The sequence below is a fragment of the Choloepus didactylus genome, chromosome 21 (genome assembly GCF_015220235.1).
Source record: "Choloepus didactylus isolate mChoDid1 chromosome 21, mChoDid1.pri, whole genome shotgun sequence".
NCBI lineage: Eukaryota > Metazoa > Chordata > Mammalia > Pilosa > Megalonychidae > Choloepus > Choloepus didactylus.
Window position 1 is genome coordinate 51,487,990 of NC_051327.1, and position 23,818 is coordinate 51,511,807.

The following is a 23,818-nucleotide window of genomic DNA, read 5'->3' on the forward strand; positions in this document are numbered from 1 at the left end:
CTGAGTGCAGAGACATGAATGGACATTTGCACATTTGTGTTTATTTAGGCAGTATTCATGATTTGCAATGGGTGGAGGTGGCCTAAGGGCCTAAGGGCCTGAGGGCCTGAGGAATGTAATGTGAACTGCGGTGTATGTATGCAGTGGAATATGCAGCAACTACAAGGAGTGAAGTTGTGAGACATGCAATGAGGTGAATGGATCCTGTAGACAGCATTTTGAATGAAGTACACCAGAAACAAAGGCAAACACTATAATGCCTCACCAATATGGACTAACTATAATTTGTAAACTCAGAATTCAATCATAGAGCACTGCCTAACAGGGAAATGCTTATTGTAATGGTCCTTACATTGTAAGCTCTTACAGCAGTCAAATCTACTCCTGAATTGTAATGGCTATCTCCAAACTCTGAGATGCTGATTCCTTGGTGTATAAGCTGATTGGTCTCTGGAACATTGGATATTTGTGTGACACCTGGAACTTAGAGCTAGAGCTCAGTAGATATGAAGTCGGTATTAACACATATAGTAACTGTTAACAAAACAAAACAAAACAAAACTGAACAAGAGCCCGGACTTCAATTAGAGATCTGAATGAAGCAGATCTGGTTAAGACTAGGGCAAATCAGGCCAAAGGGTAAAATTTGAAACTGACTGTGTGTTAAAACTTCAACTTCCATGTGAGACCAAGGGAAGAAATGTCTATTTTTGTAGGATCTATATTTTCTAAACAACATAACTTCTACAGTCTGTTCAAACACAACAATTACATGGAACTTTGAATAATAGGAAGTGAGATATGGTAGGTTCATAAAGGTTAGAGTGAAATAGCAACACATTCCAAAGTAATTTGGGCAGAGAATAAAAATATATATACAGGGTCCCCCTGAGGAGCTGGGGGAAATGTGGGAGTGTGGGACTTCCTTACCTGGATTGTTGCTGATGTTCTCACAAATACGGGGGACTGATGGCTTGACGTCCTGAGCCCTCTGTCTTGGAGCTTGTCCCTATGAAGATTGTTATTTCAAAGGAGAGGCTAAACCTGCTTATAATTGTGCCTAAGTGTCTCCCTTGAGTGCTTCTTTTTTGCTCAGATGTGTCTCTCTCTCTCTCTAAGCCACCTTGGCAGGTGATCTCACTGCCCTCCCCCCTAGGTAGGACCTGACTCCCAGGGGTGTCAATCTCCCTGGCCATGCAGGATATGACTCCTGGGGATGAATCTGTACCTGGCATTGTGGAATTGAGAACATCTTCTTGACCAAAAGGGGGATGCAAAACAAAATGAAATAAAGCTTCAGTGGCTGAGAGATTTCAAATGGAGTGGAGAGATTACTCTGGTGGACATTCTTATGCACTATATAGGTAACACTTTTTAGGTTTTCATGTATTGGAATAGCTAGAAGTAAATATCTGAGACTATCAACCTCCAACCCAGTATCCTTGACTCTTGAAAATGATTTTATAACAATGTAGATTACAAGGGGTGACAGTGTGATTGTGAAAAGCTTGTGGATCTCACTCCCTTTATCCAGTGTATGGATGGATGAGTAGATAAATTGGGACAAAAACTAAATGAAAAATATGGTGGGATAGGGGGATGATTTGGGTGTTCTTTTTATTTTTATTTTTTGTTCTTTTCTGATTCTTTGTGGTATAAGGAAATTGTTCAAAAATAGCTTATGAGAGGTGACAATGGGATTGGGAAAGCCTTAAGGACCACTCTCCCTTTATCTAGTTTATGGATGGATGAGCAGAAAAATAGGGGAAGGAAACAAACAAACAGACAAAGGCATCCAGTGTTCTTTTTCACTTTAATTGCTCTTTTTCACTTTAATTATTATTCTTGTTATTTTTGTGTGTGTGCTAATGAAGGTGTCAGGGATTGATTTAGGTGATGAATGTACAACTATGTAATGGTACTGTGAACAATTGGATGTATGATTTGTTTTGTATGACTGCATGGTATATGAATATATCTCAATAAAATGAAGATTTTAAAAAAATAGATTGGGATGATGAATTCACAATTATACGATGGTATTGTGAACAGTTGATTGCACACTATGGATGGATGATTCTATGGTATGTGAATATATCTCAATAAAACTGAATTTTATAAATAGTCTATTTCACAATAAATCCATTTGAAGCACCCAGGTACTGTTGTTAATGGTCCTTTGTAATCTCACTGCACGTTAGGTGCTGGTCCTTGGTCTTGGAGAATACTACTTAAAGCCATTTTAAGCAGCTTTCAGCTGTTGTTATTCAGCATGGTCTTCTACTTTAATACCTTTGATTTGCTTAGTGGAATATATTATTTCACTCATCACTGTATTTCATTCATCTCATAAATGCTAGTGACCAGAGGCTAGGCTAAAATATTTTATTCCTTTTTTTTTTTTTTTTTTTTTAGCAAAAATCAGGGTTATTTGGTGGAATCCACATGAGCCACTTTAATTTACCTTGTCCAGATTCATCCCCAGGAGCCATGTCCTGTGTGGCCAGGGATATTTACACCCCTGGGAGTCAGGTCCCACATAGGGGGGAAGGGCAGTAAGATCACCTGCCAAAGTGGCTTAGTTAGAGAGAGAGGCTACATCTGAGCAACAAAGAGGCACTCAGGGGGAGAAACTTAGGTACAATTATAAGAATGTTCAGCCTCTCCTTTGCAGTAACAATATTTTCTTTTGCTGCATTTCTTAACTGTCCATTTATTAAGGGCTTATTGGCCTGATCACATGGTGAGGCTACTAGGCACAATGTATGAGTCTATAAATATACAGACATTGCTGTGTGGGTGAGACTCAAGTGTTCCCTGCTCTGCGAGTTATACTGCTCATATATCTGACTTTTGAGTGAAGTTAATATTGCCTCTTTTAACAGGTTTTACCATTCAGAGGGTGATATTCAGCATATTCCCATACTGAAACCTACACTTCATTTTGGGAGATTTCATTGGGAAATCAAGTATTTTGTTCTTCTTTAGCAGGAAATGAATAATTGCAACAAGTGTAGAAAACTCTGCCAGAAGTTCCTATTTGTTCTCAATAGTAAATAGTATGCTTATGAATATGCTATAATTCTTAGTCACTTCACAAGGATGTTTAGGTAATATTTGTTTAGGTAATATTATTTCCAGTTTATTAAGGAGCTTTGTTATACTGCTCCATCTTTTTGTATATGACTCTCTGACATCATTCATGGCATAAAAGGCTCTTGTAATACCTTTCATTTGTGTCTTTATAGAAGTTTCATATCAAATGGACTGCATCTGCTCATTTTAGCAGGGAATTATTGAGTCACCAATCCCAGTGTTTACCACTGGGTGGCAGCTTAGTCTTCTGCTAGAATTTCCATACTGCATATGTCCAAAATCCAAATACTTCAGAAATCATCTAAGTATTTGGATTATGGGCTTCCATTGGCACTGCATGAGCAATTCCCCATCATTAAGTCTCCTAAAACCAGTGAAATCTCTTCCTTATAACTAGACTGCATAAATGATAGTGATTTATTCAGTACTATTTGTGAGATGTCTCTAACAGTAATGAGCTGGATGACAAATGGTTGTTCCCGGAAACTTGCCTGACTGGTCAAGGCTTTGTATTTTGGCTGTGTTGATCAGTCCTACTTGGCTAGCAATATTTACTGTAGCTCTCAAATTATCCCAAGCATCTTCTGAGGAAGAAATTATTATGATGTTATGAATGTAATGAATTAACTTACTTTGAGTATGATCATGTCTAAATTCCATCTCACAAAACTGTGGCAGTATGTGATGTATATATCCTTGGGGGAAATAGTAAACATATTTTTTTCCACATAAAATAAAACTATACTTGGTATTCCTTAGATTCTAAAATTTATGGAGACACAGCAATTACAATTAAATTTTTAAGAAATAGTAAGCCATCCTAGGTAACAAGACAAATTATAACACTACAACAATTAAAAATATGTGGTACTGCTTCAAAAATAGATAGATATGTAAATTAAAAGCAGGAATGATGAATCAACCCAATTTCACATATGTATTTGAAATGAAATTGTTTCAGTTAGGATACTTTTGGATGTGAATAACAGAAAACTCATCTGAGACTCTTTTGAACTATATGCATATTTATTGATTGGCTAACATACTGTAAACCTCAGAGTTGAGGCAAGCTTTAGGGTTAGTGATAAAAGTCAAAAGGAGACCTTTGTATTCACTGTGCTCTATCACAGCATGAGATTTATCATAAGTCTGGCTCTCCTAGCAATAGGAGGATTGCTGTGGCAACTGGGAGAGGGAACTTCCCACACCACTGGCAGAGGAAATTGACCATGAATATCAAATGGAGAAGGAGGTGCTGTAATTAAAAGGGGTCATTGAGGAGTATGTTTGGCTTCCAGGTATCAACTTGGGCATGGCTTGCTACCCCTTTGCTCAATTGTGACAATAAATATGAAGTGCATCAACCCTGGCCTGTGAAGGGCATAGTGAACAGGGGGTCAGACCTTTCAGATGTAAGGGTCTGGGCTACATCTCTAGGCAAGTCATTGAGACAAGTGAATGTGCTAGCAGAAGGTGAGGTGAGAAGAAAAGAAGAAGTATTGGAGGATGTTGTTAAGTAGCAGCTGCAGCTCTAAAATCAGTCGCAGTGGTGGATCATTCATATAACCTTTCTGTTTTAATTTTCTCCCTGAATTCTGGAGGAACTCCTCTCAGAATATATGTGAAGAAATGGATTCAAGTGTTGGACTTCTGCTCTGCTCTCCCTTCTAACAAGAAGGAAGGATTTGTTGCTCCTACTCCTGATAGTGCTAATAGACAGCCGTCAGCTGTTAGATTCTTCAAGGTTTGTGTCTGACACAAGCCACCACACCAAAGTCATGCCCCTTTCCAGGGCAACTCCTCATAGCCCCAAGGTCAATAATTAGCTTCAGGTGTTGGTATAACCCAACTAGGAAACATAGTTCTCTTTTAGATGGAAATCATTTATTAATGAAAGAAAAGTGCAGGATCTGGTTCATATGTACTTGCAAGAACTAGAAGAAAGTATGTGGAAAAGGATCTTGTGGATATTGGAATGAAGAAGAGCAAAATATAAGACTTCATGGGGAAAATTTATTAGCATGATAGTATTCTCCCATGAATATACATGGCACAAGGTATAAGATGATTAAAACTTACTGAACACTTACTGTGTGCCACTCATGTAGAAGAGAGCATATCAAATTTTCAGGCTAGAGTCTCCCACCTGAAAACATAACTCAGCTTTTAGGAGGCCATTACAATGTCAAATCTAGCCTATTGCTTCTACATGATATGGAATATGGTGATACTGTGAATTATATGGTGGCAAGCCATTTGCTCTATTTTATTTACCATGTAATGTGTCCCCTGATCAGAGATGTTGGCAAATGGGATACCATAGCAACGGACAATAGAATGCAGATAGAGAGGAAAGATGCATGCCAGTATATAAGAAAATGAGTTGCTATCACCTCCAAATTGAGGAATTAGTTTACCTACATAATGGTATCATATTAGGGATTGAGGGATTTTTGACATACAGAAGTGACAGTAGCCAGATCAGGCTTGGCGAAAGGTAGATCATGTTGTTCACTGAGCCCATGTATAGATTCATCTCTGCAACTGCGGCCATTTGGCAAATAGGTCCACAAAGGTCGTTGGGGAACAGAGCTGTCTGATATCTGCAAGATAGATCTTTTTTAAATATGATTTTATTGAGAACTATTCACATACCATACAATCATCCAAAGTGTACAATCAGTTGTCCACACTATCATCACATAGTTGTGCATGCATCATCAAAATCAATTTTTGAACATTTTCATTACTCCAAAAAATAAGAATAAAAATTAAAATAAAAGTAAAAAAAAACACTCAAAACACCTCATACCCCTTACCTCCCTATTATTCATTTACTTTTTGTCCCCAATTTTTTTTCTCATTTTTCCAGAGACTTCATAAAGGGAGTGTGAGCCACAAGGTTTTCACAATCATATGATCACACCACATAAGCTATATAGTTATATGATTGTCTTCAAGAATCAAGGACACTGGATTGCGGTTCAACTGTTTCAGGTATTTCCTTACAGCAATTCTAGTATGCTAAAAGCTAAAAAGGGATATCTATATAATGCATAAGAATAACCTCCAGAATGACATCTGGACTCCATTTGAGATCTCTCAGTTATTGAAACTTTATTTTGTTTAATTTCTCTTCCCCCTTTTGGTCAGGAAGTCTTTCTCAAACCCACAATGCTGAGTCCAGGCTCATCCATGGGAGCCATGTCCGACTTAGAGGGAAGGGCAGTGAGTTTAACAGCTGAGTGGGCTTAGAGGGAGATGGGCCACATCTGAGCAACAAAAGAGGTTCTCTAGGTGTGACTCCTAGACACCATTATAAGTAGTCCTAGCCTCTGCTTTGCAGCAACAAGCTTCATAAGGTCAAGCCCCAAGATCAAGGATTTGGTCTACTACAATGGTAGTCCCCAATGCTTGCAAGAATTTCAGTAGTCCCCCAGGTGGGGTTTTAATGTTTCTACACTTTTACTTAGGCCCCCAAGGGGGCTTTGCAAATACTTTTTATTCTCTGACCAAATTACTCTGGGATGTATCAGGATATCATGCTAACCTGTACAAACTGACCAGATCTCACCCCTTATTCAAGGTTCCATGTAATTATGGTGTTTGAATAAACTGACCATACAAGTTAAATTATGAAGTGTGCTACACAAAGTATAGATTTTGCACCAAATAAACATCTCTTCCTTTGGTCTCACACAGAAGTTGAGGTTTTAAAACATGGTAAATATCATTCTTTTCCCTCTAGTCAAGTTTACCTTAGTTCTAGTCAAGTCCATTTCATTCATATCTCTAATTGAAATCTGATCTCTTTTTCAGCTTTTAAACATTTGCTATATGGGGTAATGCTGACATTCACAGCTGCCAAACTGTGGCTCTGAGTCTTATGTGTCACACAGATACCTGAAGTTATGGGGACCAACCAGCTCAGCATTTCACAATTTAGGGAAAACCATTACAACTCATGAATAGATGTGACTGCTGTAAGAGGTTACAATCTAGGAACCTTTACCATAAGCCTTCCCTTGATAATCTATGCTCTCAGATTCAGTTCTCTGAGTTTGCACATTGTAGTTAGTCCATATTATTGAAGCATTATAATGTTTGTCTTTTCAATTCCGTCTTATTTCACTCAACATACTGTCCAGTCACCTAGGTGCATACTTCACAATTTCATTTCTTCTTGCTGCTGCTCATTATTCCATTGTACGCACACACCACAGTTCACTATTCTGCTTATCAGTAGATGTACCCAGAGTGAACCTCCATCTGTTATGAATCATGAATATGGCCACCATAAACACTAGTGTGAAATGTCCACTCATGTTCCTGCTCTCAGTTATTTCAAGAATATATCCAATAATGGGGTTGCAGGACCCTATGGCAACTGCATAGTTAGTTTCCTGTGGAACCAACACACTGTCCTCCAGTTGGGCTGCACCATTCTACTTTCCTACCAACAGTGAATAGGTAAATTCCTCTCTCAACATTTTCTCCAGCACCTGTATCCCCCTATTTTTTAACAGTTTTATTCTCACACCATACAATTCACCCTAAGTAAAGAATCAATAATTCCAAGTATAATCATGCATTTACCACCACAATCTATATGAGGACATTTCCATCCCTTCCCCAAAGAAAGAGGAAAAGAATCAGAAAATAAAAATAAAAATACAAAAGACAGAAGAAAAATAATAAAATACAATGAAAAGGTCAGACAGCATCACCAACACCAAGAATCCCATATCACTCCCTTATATTCCCCTCTTGTAGACACTGAGCTTTGGTATATTGCCTTTGTTATAATGAATGGAAACATCTTACAATGTTACTGTTAACTATAGACTCTAGTTTGCATTGACTGTATTTTCCCCTATACCATTCAATTTTCAACAACTTTCAATGTTGACAATTATTTGTTCTCCCTCATTTAAAAACATTCTTAAATATGTACATTTAATCACCACCATTGACTACTCCAGGTTTTGCTGTTTTACAGTACCAACCTTTATCTTCTATCTTTCCTTCTGGTGTCATACCTTCCTTTAGCCTTCCTGTTTCAACCATACTCACACTCATCTTTGTTCAGAGTACTTAAAGTATTGAGTTATCATCACACATTATTATGCTATCCATTCCATTTCTGGATCTATCCGATCAATCCTGTTGAACCTTCAGTACTTCTTCAGCATTAAATACACAATCTCCAACCTCTTTCTATCTCCTGATAACCTGTGTTCTGAACTCTCAAATTTCTCTCATCAATGTTAGTCCTTACCAGTGAGACCATAGGGTATCTGTCTTTTTTTGTTTCTGGCTAATTTCACTCAATGTAATGTCTACTGTCTATCATTTTGTCTTTTGAATTTTATATGTCATATCTTATTTTTTTCTCTCCTCTCTCTCTCTTTACCCTTACTGTTAATTTTCATTTCTACACTCTTCTCCAAAGCTCTCTCTCCTGTCTTTCCCTATCTGCCTCTACTGCTCCCTTTAGTGTTTCTTGTATAGTGGGTATAACGTTCACAAACTCTCTCAGTGTCTGTTTGTCTGAAAATATTTTAAACTCTCCCCCATTTTTTGAAGGACAGATTTGCTGGATATAGAATTATTTGTTGGCAGTTTTTCTCTTTCAGTATCTTAAATATAGCATGCCATTGCCTTCTTACCTCCATGGTTTCTGCTGAGAAATCCACACATACTCTTCCTGACCTCCCTTTATATGTGATGGATTGCTTTTCTCTGGCCAATTTCAGAATTCTCTCAGTCTTTGATATTTGATAATCTGATTATTAAGTGTCTTGGAGGCAGTCTACTCAGATCTAACCTGTTTGGGGTATGCTGCGCTTCTTGGATCTGTAATTTTATATCTTTCATAATAGATGGGAAATTTTCAGTGATTATATTGTCCATTATTCTTTCTGCTCTTTTTTTCCCTTCTCTTCTCCTACTGAGACACCTTTGACACATATATACATGTGCTTCATGTTGTCATTCAGTTCTCTTATATCCTGCCCATATTTTTTCCATTCTTTTCCCTGTTTTTTGTGTCTCATATTTCAGCTGGCCTGTCCTCTAGTTCATGAATTCTTTCTTCTGCCTCTTCAAGTCTCCTGTTGTATGTCTCCATTGTGTTCTGTATCTCTTCTATTGTGCCTTTCATTCCCATAAGTTCTGCTAATTATTTTTTCAAATTTTCAAGTTCTTCCTTATGTTTGTTCAATGTCTTCTTTATATCCTTCATTTCTTTTGCCATATCTTCCATCAACTCATTGAATTGACTTTTTAATTGATTTAGGAGATTTGTTTGATTAATAATATCTTGTTTCAATTCCTGCATCTCACTTCAAGTGTAAGTTTGCTCCTTTGAGCTATATCTTCATTTTTCCTAGTGTGATTTGTAATTTTTTGTTGTCTAGGCATCTGGTTTCCTTAATTGCCCCAATCAGATTTTCCCAGACCAGATGGGCCCAGTTCTCAGGAGAAGGCTGTATTCAGTATCAGGTTTCCCTAATGGTGAGGCACAGAAGATTGTCAGACTTCCCTGTGAGTTCTCTAGACTCTATGCTTTTCCTATCCTGCCCAACAGGTGGTGCTTGTCAGTCCACAGCTCCCAGAATAAAGAGGTGTGGTGTATTCAATTCTCAGTGGACCCTGTCCTGGCCAAGGGCTGGCAGTGTCAGAAGTCAAGATTAAGCTGTTTATGCTTTGTTTTTTGTTTTTTGTTTTCCTTTTTAAACCAGTACCTGGGGTCTGAGTTCTCTGAGGGAGGGTCACCACTTCAGCTGCTCCTCCTACTCCCACTTTCCTAAGGGAACATAAGCCCTTTAAGGAATTTTGTCCTGCATGTGAGTTTTTCCTTTATCTCCCTGACTGTCTTAACTCTACCCTTGCTGGGGTCAGTGCTGACAAATGAAAATGCCTGAGGCTTTCTCTAGTGAGCTACTTAGAATGAGAGAAAAAAAGGAAAAAGCAAAACAAAGCAAGAATTCCCCTCTTCAGAGTCAGTCCCCAGCCCTCCAGATCACCAGGCAAGAACTGGAGTTGGTGCCTGGTTCTGTGTGCCGCTTTTTTTTGGGAAACATCCCTTTTCCAGTATTCTGAGCTCTGCAGATTCCAAAAGCCTCTATTTTTATTCATTTATTTATTTTGCCATCAGCCCTGCCTCTTGTCTGCCAAGATAAGCCTCTGGATTCCTTTCCTGTTTGCTCTGGGTTTGTCTGTGCCTATAGCATGTATTCAGTAGCCCAAATTTAATTAAAACTGCAATTGGGGTTTCCTTGAGCTACATTCCTTTGCTCCTGGCAGGGACGGCTTCTTTTTCCCATAATGATGTTTTGCAAGTTGGCCTGTTGTGCCGATGTGGGAGGGACACCAGCTCCCAGTTTGGGAAGCTTTACTTATAGTTCTATGTTGCAATCTCAGCCATTCCACCCATTCCAGGCCAGTGTGCAATGTCCAGTCATGTATGTCCCCTGTCAGTTGTTCCAGACTATTTTATAGCTGTTCCTGTCTATTTACTAGTTGCTGTAAGGGACTAACTAAATTCCACACCTCCCTGTGCTGCTGTCTTGCACCACCTCCTATTCAAGATAGATCTTTTTGATCAGATTTTTGAGAACCTCCTCTGCTGTGAATTCTGTCTGCACTTACATGGAAAACATTCTTGCAGTTGGTGCCCATTCTGAAAGATCCATCCACATACCATAGTTTCCAACACTCCCCCCTTTTTTTTCTTTCCAAATCACTTAGCTTATCAAGCCTATTAAGCATGATCCATGAGTCAGTGGACATATATAACTCATGCTATTCCCACATGGAATGAAGAACCTAACATATTGCTTAAAATAGTCCCCACTAGAAGGATTTTCCTTCCCTTCAGTCTTTGACAGCCACCTTTGAGCAAGACAGTAGTGTAGCAATTGTCTACTTTTGGCCATTGCTGGCATACTAATATTAGCTAGTATCCTCCAGAAAAGCAGAACGAATGATACATATTTATTTTAAGAATTGGTTCACATGACCACAGGGATTGAGAAGTTTTAACTCAGTAGGACTGGTTGCAAGTAGTGAATTTCAATGAAGGTTTCAATGAATTTCTCAGTAGAGTCTTATTAGCGAAAGTAGAGAGAGAAATTTCTGTTTCTGACTGCTGAAATACTCAGTGCTCCCTTTAAAGCTTTCAACTGAGTGGATGAGACTTCTTTCATTTTTGATGGCAATCCCATTTTTGATTGTAGATGTAATCAGCCCAGATGCACCATAACCTAGCCACATTGACACATGAAATTAACCAGCACACATGCCATGCAGATTTATAAACAAGGCCTGTTCTTAACTGTAGTGTAGCCATCTCACTGCTTACTTTGACTTAACATTTCTGTCATTTGAACTTTTTGAATGAATGTTTAGTGCATTGATTTTTCAAACTTCACTATTTTCTGATACATGAAAGTAAGGATTTAGTTGCCTTTCACTAGTTTTGAAATGTTGTATTTTCATTACAATTAAACTCAAAATATTTTCTAGTTCCCTTTGTGATTTATTTTACATATGGCTTATTTAGAAATTTATTTAAAAATTGTCAAACATATGGGAATTTTCTAGTTTTTTTCTAGATAATTTTCCTGTTGTTCTGAGATATACTTTACGATTGCAAGTTTTTGAAATTTTTTGATAATTACTCAATGGCTTAGCATATGATCAACCTTTGAAAATGCCCCATATGCACTTGAAAAGAATGTATACTTTGTAGTTGTTGGATACATTGTTCTCTTATGTCAATAGGTCAAATTTGCTTAATGATGCTCTTTAAATTGTCTATAACTTTAAGAATATTTTTATTTTCTCAGTTTCTGAGAGTTATGCTAAAATCTTCCTCTACTATTGTTAATTTGTCTGTTTCTACTTTCAGGTCAATAATTTTAAAAATTTCTTTTGAGGTTTCTATGTTTTTAGGTGCATAACAATTCACAATTGTTATACATTTCTGCCACATTGACATTTTTACCATTGTAAAATATTTCTGAAAATATTTAATGTCTTGAAGTCTATTTTAGTCTGATGTTAGTACAGTGACAATGCCCTTCTCATTAGAATTTATGCTTTATATTTTCCATTATTTTATTTTCACTTTTTATCCTGTTATTTAAGCTGTTTCTCTTGTGAGGCTTCCTTCAGAAGCAAATAAATTACCATTTATATTCATTTGACAGTGTGAATATATTATTCCTTTATCATCTGGTTTTTATTATTTATGTTAAGAAGCCAGTTATCAGTTCTAATGTTATTTCTTTGAATGTAGCATACCATAAAAACCCTTTCTTTGTCTTTTGGTTTTATAGTTTTATTATGCTTTATCTTAATTTATGTTTTTCAAAATTTATCCTTTTTAAATTTTTTTCTTCTCAAAGTTTGGAAAACCTCATGAAATTGCAGCTTGATTTCTTTCAACATTTGGAAAAATATTTTTGGCCACTATCTCTTCAAATATTTTGCTTACCCAATTGTATTTTCCTTCTTTTCCTGGAATTGTAATTAGATTAAATATATGTTAGAGTTTTGTATTACACCTGTTAAGTCATTTTATGCTATCTGCTATACCTTCTGTCCTTTTATTTCTCTTTGCTTTGGTCTGCATATTTTCTTTTAAACTTTCTTCCAAGTTAAGTTTCTCTTCAACTGTGCCAGTGTGCTGTTAAATCTAGTAATTGATTCTTAATTTCAGTCATTATATATTTCAGTTTTCAAATTTATTTGATTCAATCTGTTACCCATTTTTGTGTTTTAATTATTTTAACAGAATGTATTTAATTGTTTTAATTTTTTTTCTAATTATCTGGATCATCTATGTATCTGTCCCTATTGCTCTTGCTTTTTAATTAAGCTTTGTCTTCTCCTATGGTTTGTTAGTTTAATTTATATGCCATATTTTATATTTTAAAAATTGTAGAGATTATTCAAGACTCTTGATAATGTTTTCCTCTTTATGAGAGGACTTAATTTTGTTTTCACTGGCAGCTAGGCATGAGGAAATCAATATCCCAGATAACCTTAATCCAATCAAAGAATTAGATTATTCAAACTGGGTTTGAGTTCCTTTGAGGATAGCTCTATTTTCTATTCACCCTTCCTCTGAGTAAAGCCCTATGTAGTCACAAATGAAACCTTGGTATTTACAAAGGCCTCTTCTCTTTGGTAGAAGACCAGATAAATATCTGTAAAAAGTTCCATTCAGCTTTTCAGTCTTCTCATTGTGGTTTCTGGAATTACCACATGCTTTTAAAGAAAGAGACCCCAAATATAGGATTAGCTCTCTGGCTTCCCTTTTCTATAAAATATCAGTGCTCATTAACTTTTGTTACTTGTTCTCTCTCTAATGCTTTCAAGCACATGCATTTTAAGTTTTTGTAGCTTTTGTTGTTAATATTAGGAAATCTGGTGCAGAACAAGCTAATCTTGTTTTTCTAGGAGATAAATGTTATATTTACATTTAATTTTCTAGTTTGGCAGTAGATGTAGGTGAGAGAAGATTATTGTGGATTATTTCACATTTTGAGGCAATAAACACTTTTGTTGCTATTTTCAATGTATTTTTCTTATTGGATCATTAAATTTCAGCTTTGTGGCTATTACAGACATCATCTGATCAAGCAAATACTTATTCCAATAAGCAGAAAGCATCAGTAGTTATTTGCATTCACCTGGAAGCAACATAGAGTCATATACCCTGTGCAAAGTTAGCTTCCTAGATCTGAGTCGTAATTTAGTCCACAGAAACTTTGAACATATTAGCAATCCAAAGGCTGATGTGTTGGTCCACACGCTGATAACATCATGGTGGTGAAATCTGAAAACCATGAAAATGAAGAAACAAATGCATTATTAAGACCTGTTTATACCAGAATGTTAGAGAGAAATTTCACAAAAATGAACTACCTCTTCATTAAAATTTCCAAAGATTTTGTGGTCAGGGAATTTTTGGCATAATTCTTCAAATCAAGGAGAAGCTTGTAATATTTTGCCACTTACCAATACAAAAGGCTCAGTGCTTAAATTTTACAAGTAATACATACTAAATTTCAGGGTGCTGGATTTGATCCACTTAAGTAAGCTGAAAACTGCCAACTTTCAGTTGGTCCCTTCACATGATAAAGATCTTGAGCTAGTTCAGATAGGCATTTACGTGACTCTACCTATTGTCCTTATGACACAGAAAATCCAATTTTAACCTCAATATTAAGATCCAGTATTAACATGTGGAGATTAAGATGCTCAATTGGGCCTATGGTAAGCCATGTTATAGAGACGACAGTGGAAGTCCTTAGAGATTTGGTATAAAGGAATTCCTTTGTTGGTAAAGTAAGAATTCCTTTATTGTAAAAATAGTTAATTTATAGTGGACTGAAATTAAGGGGAGGAGAACATGGAAAACTAGGGGAGAAAAATAATTCATAAATAATGGCTTTAGCCTAGTAACCATTTGCAGAAAAGGTGATGACTTCTACACATACTTTCTTTAATTCCATAATACTCCATCTATCTATCTATCTATCTATCTATCTATCTATCTATCTATCTATCTAATATATCTATCTATTTATTGATCTATCATCTAACTAGATTATTCATGAAGTAAATTACTGTCTCAGCACAAGAAACATAGACAAGTGAATCAGGCAAAAGTTTGAAGATAATCATTTAAAAGCCTGAAATATGAGTTGGACTGTTTGAAATGTGACCACAAAGAAGATAAATGATTTGATGACTCAGGTTAGGTAGGCAATGAGGTACATTCAATCTCATAAATGTGTTTAGTATGGAACATTACAAAGTTAAGGAACCAGTTTGAATTTCTAGCCATGTTGATTTTTGATCCATCTAAGAATAATTTAGTTAAATTAAGACTATGCTCTTGGATCAAATATAAATTGTTATGTTGTATCCACCCATGAGAACAATTGTTGAGTGTGTTTCAAAATAGAAGATCATTATGGCTGTAGCTGACACAGATTCAAGCTTTGATGAACTAACATTCACCTCAACCCAGGATTAGTTATTGAACTCTTAATTACCAGTCTTTTCAAGAATTGTCATGTCAACTTCAATATTCTTCTCAGTCCATTGGTTCTTTGTGCCCATGCCTCTAACAGCCATAGTAAAGGCATCATTTCCTGGATATATGGTTGGATAAGGGAAACTGGTGTTGGTTATCACTTCATTTGGAAGAAACTGTATTTCCCTTACCTATGGATTTCCTAATATGAGACTCATAAATTGTCATCCATTTTATTTTAATTTTCTTTACACATTATAGGCTTTTCACAATACTTTGCTTTCTGCTAATTTTCTTGGCAACACCTACATTTTTCTCCTCTAGGGAATGTTCTAGGGGAGAGACTGTCTACAAGAGTTTACTCCACTGGGATTTGTTCCAAATACTCTAATAAACTAATCTATAAAATGACCCAAGATATTTCTCAAAACACAAATTTCTGCCCAAGCTGGTTCTGTCTTCAATTGTTTTCTAGTCCTCTAGGTGTTTCCTTGTTATATTTTCTCTTGCATAAATATCTATCTTTGCTTGTATGATTTTGTGGAAGGTTCCAATTTTCCAGCATGAGGTTGGAGAGATACAGTAACATGCTTTTAATCAGGGAAGAAACAGCCATAGGGATGTGCTGTTTGAATTACTGAATTGCTGAAAAGACCTACTATCACCTGCAAGAACACACTAGCATTGAGTTTCCAGGAAGGTAAATTCCAGTGTTTGCTTTGTTAGGTACAAACTTAATGGGTAGGAACATGATTGCTATCCTAAATTTGCTAAGTAAAGTAGCTTTTGGTTGCTTCATCATAATTGACTACAAAGAGACAAATTCAAATAACTAATATCTGCTTTTTTAAAATCTGCTTGTGTAGCCAAATAATGAGCTTCATAAATTCTAATAATGATATGCAAGCATATCATTTTTGCTTTTCTTTGAACAGATTTTCCAAGCAGATGAGAATGATCTACTCTCTTTTCACAGTACATCTTGATATTTTATTTAATATCTTTATATGTTAACATTCACTTTGGATATTGCTAAACTTCACGTTTATCTAAAAGACTGAGATGGTGGGAAGTCTGTGTGGAAATATGTAAAGTATAATCACTTGAAAATATTTCTACATACACTGATCAGCCATTCATTATTACGTGTTCTATGGTCACAGAAACATAGATACATGAGGCATCTACAGTTATCCTTGGTGAAACAAGAACTGATTTTTCAGGACCAAGGTCAGGACCCAAGAGGTGAGTTCTTAAAAAAAAAAACTAACAAAGGATGCTCACTGAAAATTCATGTGCTATATTGAAATATTGCAAATATTTTAACATATATTTCCTTTGGAGGAAGTTGTAATTGGGAAAATTAAGCTAACAAAACACAGAAATTATATAAAATTTACTTGGTTTTAGCATTACAGCCTGACAGATGTTTTTTGTTCATTCCTTAAAATAACAAAAGAAACATGTTATGCATTAGAAATAAGCCAATGGTTCATATAATATTTTACATGGTACATTCATAAAGATTTATAATTAGTTTAGATATATTTGAATAAGGGAATCAAATTGTATATCATATAAAGGGTGTTAGGGTACAAAGAAAAAAATCTTACTATTTTCTGGAAGGTTGATATGGACTTCTATGTGTAAACCTTTTTAAGTTATCACAGCAACCATATATTATATAAACAAAGAAAATAGTGAACAGGGTAGTATTTTGCCTACTGTCTCTTAGAGAGATTTACAAAACTATAATCATAATGTATTATAAAGGATTTTTTTGGTTATTTGGTATTTTAATTTATTTTATTTTAAAAGCATGCTCTAAAGAAACCGTTAAATTATTTGTTCTAGAGAATTATTAAGTGATTTAATTTGAAAGCCTAGTAATACTACTTCTCAATTTTTATAGTATCAAAATTTTGATGGTTGAAACCACAGAGGAGGTTTTACATTCAAATTTTATATGTAATTAATTTAACTGACCAATAAAATATTTATTCTGGTGAAATGCATCATTGATCATTAATGAGAGCAAGGGCACTAGATCCTGCAGAAAGGAAGGAGTGAAAAAAGAAAAAGAGTTGGATATAAACTACTTTATAACCTCACATTCCTCAACAGGAGTGCCTTTTTCTCTCTGTAGCTTCAACAGTGGCAGAATTCCTGAATCATCTGGAAGCACCATGTGAATGAGACATACAGAATGTTCGTTATGGCTGGCTTCTAATCAAAGCTCAAAATTCTCCTGCACTTATCCTCCCCCACTGCCAAATCTGTGTAAATGGTATCAGCTTTTTCTAAATTTGAGGGTTAGTAATTCTGTAATTTTCATTAACAGGGAAAAATCCTTAAATTTGGGTTTGTATCTGTATTTCTATCATTCTTCTCTGTTGTTTAAGCTTGCCCTTAACTATCTAACCTAAGTACTGAAGAATCAGTATTTTTTTTTCCCTTTGATTTTTTTCTTTTCTTTTCTTTCCTTTTCTAGGATCATGCCATGGTTTATTTGCTGTTTCACCCAAAGAAGCCTCCTGGGTAAACTCAGGAAGCTTCAGGTGATTGGGCTTCCAGCACTTTCTCACTAAAGGATGTTTATCTGAAGACATTTCTTTTATAATAATACTAGCCTCACTTAGTTATATTAAAATTCCTATTACTTGTAAATATTCATTTCTTTAATAAATTTTCTCTGTTTCTTCATTTGATCCTTCCTTTCTTTCTTTTTCTGATCTTTAGCTCTCTGATGCACAGGATCAAATTTTTTCTGTTCTGCTTGCTTCTAGTCAGCACCCTTCCCACCACAGGTAAAGATTAACAGTCATATACAATAAAATAGGTAATCCCTAAGCCATACACTTTTATCCTATGTGCAAAAAGGGGTTCTTGATTTACAGGTATAATTTTATTTTTATCCTGGACTAAGTCTATAATTCTTACCAAATTGACAGAGATCCAGATGATTTGCTTTGATTCAATGTTCATAGTGAAGCATTCAAGAATAATGGTCTTAGTGGTCATTTATTGAGTTTACCCAGTGCCAGACTGTGTTCCAGGCACTTTGTGTGGAATAACACAACAACTCTGAGTTAGGAACTATTAGTGTTCCTGTTTTACAAATGAAATAACTGAAGTACAGAGAGGTTTATTAACTTGCCCAAGGTCACACAGCTAAGTGGTGAAATTCCAACACAGGCAATGTGACTCCAGAGTCCACATTATTCCCACTGTATTATGCTCTCTCTCTGGGGATATCTTTGGTCTTAAATAGGAACACAAAGAATGAGAAACTGGAAAAAATAGCAACCATTATTTGGTCACTGTAGTGATCAAGTCTCACTTAGTGGTAAGCCAGGAAGTTGTCTAATTATAAATATTTGAAAATATAATTATATATATTTGAGAAAAGAAGAAAGTTTGCATAACAATAAGGTGGAGCTGCACTGATAGTATTGGTAGTTGAACTAGAAAGGATTCTGGGGTTTTCTAGTTCAATCTCTTTACTTTCCAAAGAGTAAACTGAGACAGATTTGTAATTAAATTAAGACCATGGCTAAAATACATGCCTTCTTACACTGACCTTAAATATTTCCTGTGTCTGGGCACTTTTTGGAATACAGTCATTGAAGACCTATTTTGAGTACTCCCAGTGCCTAAGAAGCATTATAAATAAAACTATGTCCCATTTTTCTCTATCTCTCTTTTTGGTGTCTATTTTCTCCCCACTCACTACCTGAATCACCCCAAGTGTTTTGAAAAAAAAAAATACTAACTGCTAATGTACTTGTTGGTGATAGTTATAAGTCATTTTTGAATTCAAAATATTTGCTGAAAATCTCTATAGTGTATGTAAGTGTGTTAAGATTTGTGGGGCAGGCAAAGATGAAATGGAGAGAATTACAGTTCCTTAAGAAATTGACAGTCAGACAATTGTATGTCTGAGTAAGTGCCACATGGAACATTTTAGTAAATAATTTTGTTGTTATTTGGTACATTTCAAAAGTGCAGCCTCTTGGAACTTAAGAAGAGTTTTATGAAAATTGAATGATCTTTAAGACATGAAGGTCTGAACCTCTAATAGTGGAATATCATAGTATTGAGCAAGATTTCTGGAAGAGGCATTATTTTTGGTAGTACGTAGACATATTGCATAGTCACTGCAAATACTACCAACTCAAAGGACTGACTCTCTCCTGATTTATTTGTTTAGAATTTATCTCCAACACCAGAGAGTATGTTTCTTTATAGCAGGAACCCTTTCTCTTTTTATCATTGCTGACTTCTGTGTATTTCAAATAAATGATTATTAAATGCATGGGTGTCTTTTGGCCTTTTGACTACTTTTTGACTACTTTTCTGTATAGAAGATCCACTAAGATTTTGAGATAGAACCTCTTCCTTGTTGCACCAAGCAAGTCATCTGAGTGGAAATAGAATTTTCAAGGAAAACTTTGTGGAAGATGAGCTCAATACATATTTTTGAAATGTTTATTTTGTGTAAGCCACTATAGAACATACAGTGAAGATTTTCTAAATGACATAATAAATTAATTTGTAGTTTATTTTCACAATTTTATTTCAGATCCTGTTCTCCCAAGCTCTTCTCTCTGAAACAGGTCTTATGGTACGGTAAATGGGACACACTAACAATGTAACAGAATTCGTCCTTCTGGGCCTTACTCAGAATCCTGAGGGGCAGAAAGTATTATTTGTCATGTTTCTATTCATGTACATTTTGACTGTAGTTGGCAATCTGCTCATTGTGGTGACTGTCACTGCCAGCTCCTCTCTGGGCTCACCCATGTACTTCTTCCTTGCCTTTCTCTCACTCATGGATGCTGCTTATTCCACTGCAATTTCCCCCAAAATGATTTCAGACTTACTCTGTGACAAAAAGGCTATTTCATTCCCAGCTTGTATGGGCCAGCTCTTCATAGCACACTTACTTGGTGGTGCTGAGGTCTTCCTCCTGGTGGCGATGGCCTATGATCGCTACATGGCCATCTGTAAGCCACTGCACTACTTGACCATCATGAATCGACGAATCTGCATCTTGCTGCTGGGGATGGCCTGGGCTGGAGGTTTTGTGCACTCTGTGGTTCAACTTCTCTTTGTGTACAACCTCCCTTTCTGCGGTTCCAATGTCATTGACCACTTCATGTGTGACATATACCCATTATTGGAACTTTCCTGCACTGATACCTATTTTATAGGCCTTACCATGGTCGCCAATGGTGGAGCAATCTGCATGGTCACCTTTATCCTTCTACTCATCTCCTATGGGGTCATCCTAAACTCCCTAAAACCTCACAGTAAAGAAGGGAGGCACAAAGCCTTGTCTACCTGCAGCTCTCACATCATGGTGGTTGTCCTTTTTTTTGTCCCCTGTATTTTCCTGTATGTTAGACCTGTTTCCAACTTTCGCATTGATAAATCTGTGAGTGTGCTTTTTACAGTTATCACCCTCATGTTGAATCCTTTAATATATACCATGAGAAACTCTGAGATGAAAAATGCAATGGGAAAACTCTGGTATAAAAATTTAACTATAGGTAGAATAAGAACATGTCACCCACACTGAACAAATTTGTTGTTAATTCTAAAAAGACAGACAGTAAATTCTCACAGGTGATTTAGTCAATTCAATGGATTCTCTGAGGATGCTTCTCTTTACTGATGCAAAGGCATCAAAAGAGTAAATTATCCTTCAAGTTTGGAGTCAATCTAATAGAAAAATTCTGGAGGCTGAATAAAAGCTGTAGTAAAAATAAAACTAAGCTTACAACAGCACTTTATTTTTATCAGTTTATATTAAAGGGACTTAGAAGAAAGTTTTTTTTTTCCTTTTTAAAATATTAAAACAAGTTACTTCTGAAATTTAATAACATCCCAATTAAGAAAGCAATTTGACTAACAGAACAAATTCTTGAGGTGAAGAGAGTGTTTTGTTGTTGTTGTTGTTTGTTTGTTTTTTTTTAATTTTCATGTCCTTTATTCTATGAGCCCAGCAGCTTTCTTTAACTGCATTCTGCATTTTGTGTTTTAGATTACTTCTGTTCCTCAGCTCAGCTTCTATGCATTTGCATCTCAGGATATTTGGTTGGGAAATGATATTGTGCTTGGTAAGAGACAGTATCAATCAGCAATTTTGTTAAATGGGCTGTTTTTTATCACTGAAAACTACATTAACCCATTCTGTAAGCATACTTTTATATTTTTCCACACTAGTTACTAAGAGCATTTTTTACACCCTTAAAAGAGTTAGGTAAAGCTGCCTTGCCTCCATGATGCTGAAATGTGGATAAAGAATGTATTATTTTGCATAAGTAGTGTGTTCCTTTTAAGTTGTATTAAATATAAGTAGTTTTTTACTTATAGAGATAGTAATGGTTTGCTTAATAAAAATTGTGCTTTTCAATTTTTTTTCAAAATAATTTTTTCTCAGTATCCTGGAACATCACCAGACCATGAAGTTAAAAGAATTTTTTTCAGTGTACTGCAGAATAATCATCTCTACTTAGTAAGAGTTTACTTCTCTAACTAATAAAAAAAATTAGAGCTTTTCTAATTTTTAAATATTATTATTTTATTTTCATGCATATTCAATACCTGAATTTATTAATACATTTTTAGCCTCTTACCTAGAATATTATCAATATCACTGAAACTCCCTGTGTGCATCTCCCTGACCCATTCCTCTGCCTCTCCCCAGAGGTAATCCAAATCCTGAAATATTCATTAATGATAATTAAAAATAGTTTAACTTCATATGCATGTGTTATCAAAGTATATTGTTTAGATTTTTTAATTCCCTGCCTTTATTAAAAATATATTATGCACTACTTAGCTTTCTGCATCTTATTTTTATCACTCAGTGTTAACTTTCTGTGATTTGATCATATTGCTGCATGTCACCCTATCCCAGTCATTTCCCCTGCTGTAGATTATTCCATTGTGTGGATACATCACAGGTTATGTATCTATTCTTTAGTCAGAGGTCTTTGGGTTGTTTCAAGGTTTTGCTATTGCACACACAACTGCTCTGGACATCCTGAAATAAATCATTTTGTGTAAGTAGAGTATTTACATGTTCACTTTCACAGATGGTTACATTTTTTTTTTGAAATGTTATAGTCATTTATGTGCCTAAAAGCAGTATATAACTTTTCCATTACTCTTTATCCTTAAAATACTTGTCAGATTTGTTATACTTTCACTGATCTGATGGGCATGTGATTTCTTTGTGGTTTTAGTTTGCATGTATTGCATGTATTCATGTATTCATGTCTTCTGCCATTTTTTCTGCTGCTTTTTTCCTATTATTTTTAATTGGTTGAATATTTTTAGGAATCCGTATAATAATTCTTTTTGGTTTATATATATTGTAAAAGCCTTTTCCCAGCATGAGTTTTTTTCTTCTATTGACATCTTTATCATTTTTATTTGATGACTAAGAGCTTCTTAATATCATCAAATTTCTCAGTCTTTAGGTATATAGTTAACACTTCTATGTATTACTTAAAATGTCTTTTTTCTACTTTAAGGCCAGGAAAATATTCTATATTATCTTCTAAACATTTCAATTTTTTTCATTTTTTAATTTTGGTGTTTGAATAAACTGACAATACAAGTTAAATTATATATTGTGCTGCAGAAAGTATAGATTTTGCACCAAATAAACATCTCTTACTTTGGTATCACACAGAAGTTGTTGTTTTAAACCACAGTCAATATCATCCTTTACCCTTTAGTCTGGCTTGCCTTAGTCCTAACCAGATCACCTGCATACATATCTCTAACTGAGGTCTGAACTCTTTTTCAGCTTTTTTAACAGTTGCTGTATGGAGTAGTATTGACATTCATAGCTGCCAAACTCTAGCTCTATGTCTCATGTGTTACACAGATACCAGAATTTCCAGAGACCAAACAGATTATACACAAAGAGCTCAGCATCTCAGAGTTTAAAGGTAACCATTACAACTCAGGAATAGATGTGACTTCTGCAAGAGCTTACAATCTAGGGACCTTTACAATAAGCCTTTCCCTGATAACCTATGCTTTAAGATCCAATTCTCAGAGTTTGCACATTATGGTTAGTCCATATTAGTGGGACATTATAATGTTTGTCTTTCCATTTCTGGCTTATTTCACTCAAAATGCTGTCTTCAAGATCCATTCATATAGTTGCATGCCTGACAGCTTCATTATTTCTTGCAGCTGCTCAATAATCAATTGTATGCATACACCACAGTTCACCCTTCCATTTATTAGTCAATGTACCCTTAGGCCACCTTCATTTATTGCAAATCGTGAATACTGCCATCATAAACACCAGCGTGCAATGACCATTCTTATCCCTGCTCTCAGTTCTTCCAAGTATTTACCCCATAATGGCAACCCCATACTTAACTTCCTGGGGAGACAACACACTGCCATCCGGATGGGTTGCACCATTCTTCTTCTGCACCAACAATGAATAGGTACATCCCTCTCTCCATATTTTCTCCAGCAATTGTATCCTCCCTTTTATTCCCCCCCTGCAATTTACTGAGGTATATTCACAAACTGTACAGTCATCCATAGTGTACAATCAAGTATTCAAAGTATCATCATATAGTTTTGCATTCATCACCACAATCAGCCATTGAACACATTTATTACTCCAAA

The 23,818-nt window shown here is 35.6% G+C and overlaps 1 protein-coding gene across 1 annotated transcript; it reads left to right on the plus strand.

Moving 5' to 3' along the window:
* The first annotated feature begins 19,784 nt into the window (after nucleotides 1–19,784).
* Nucleotides 19,785–20,732, plus strand: LOC119517735 (olfactory receptor 4A16-like). The gene has a single exon (XM_037814702.1). The coding sequence runs from the start codon at nucleotides 19,785–19,787 to the stop codon at nucleotides 20,730–20,732; it is 948 nt and encodes a 315-aa protein (XP_037670630.1).
* Nucleotides 20,733–23,818: the final 3,086 nt, after the last annotated feature.

Excerpts from the sequence above, each read along its gene's own strand:
- LOC119517735 (XM_037814702.1), top strand. The coding sequence starts at position 19,785 with ATGGGACACACTAACAATGTAACAGAATTCGTCCTTCTGGGCCTTACT.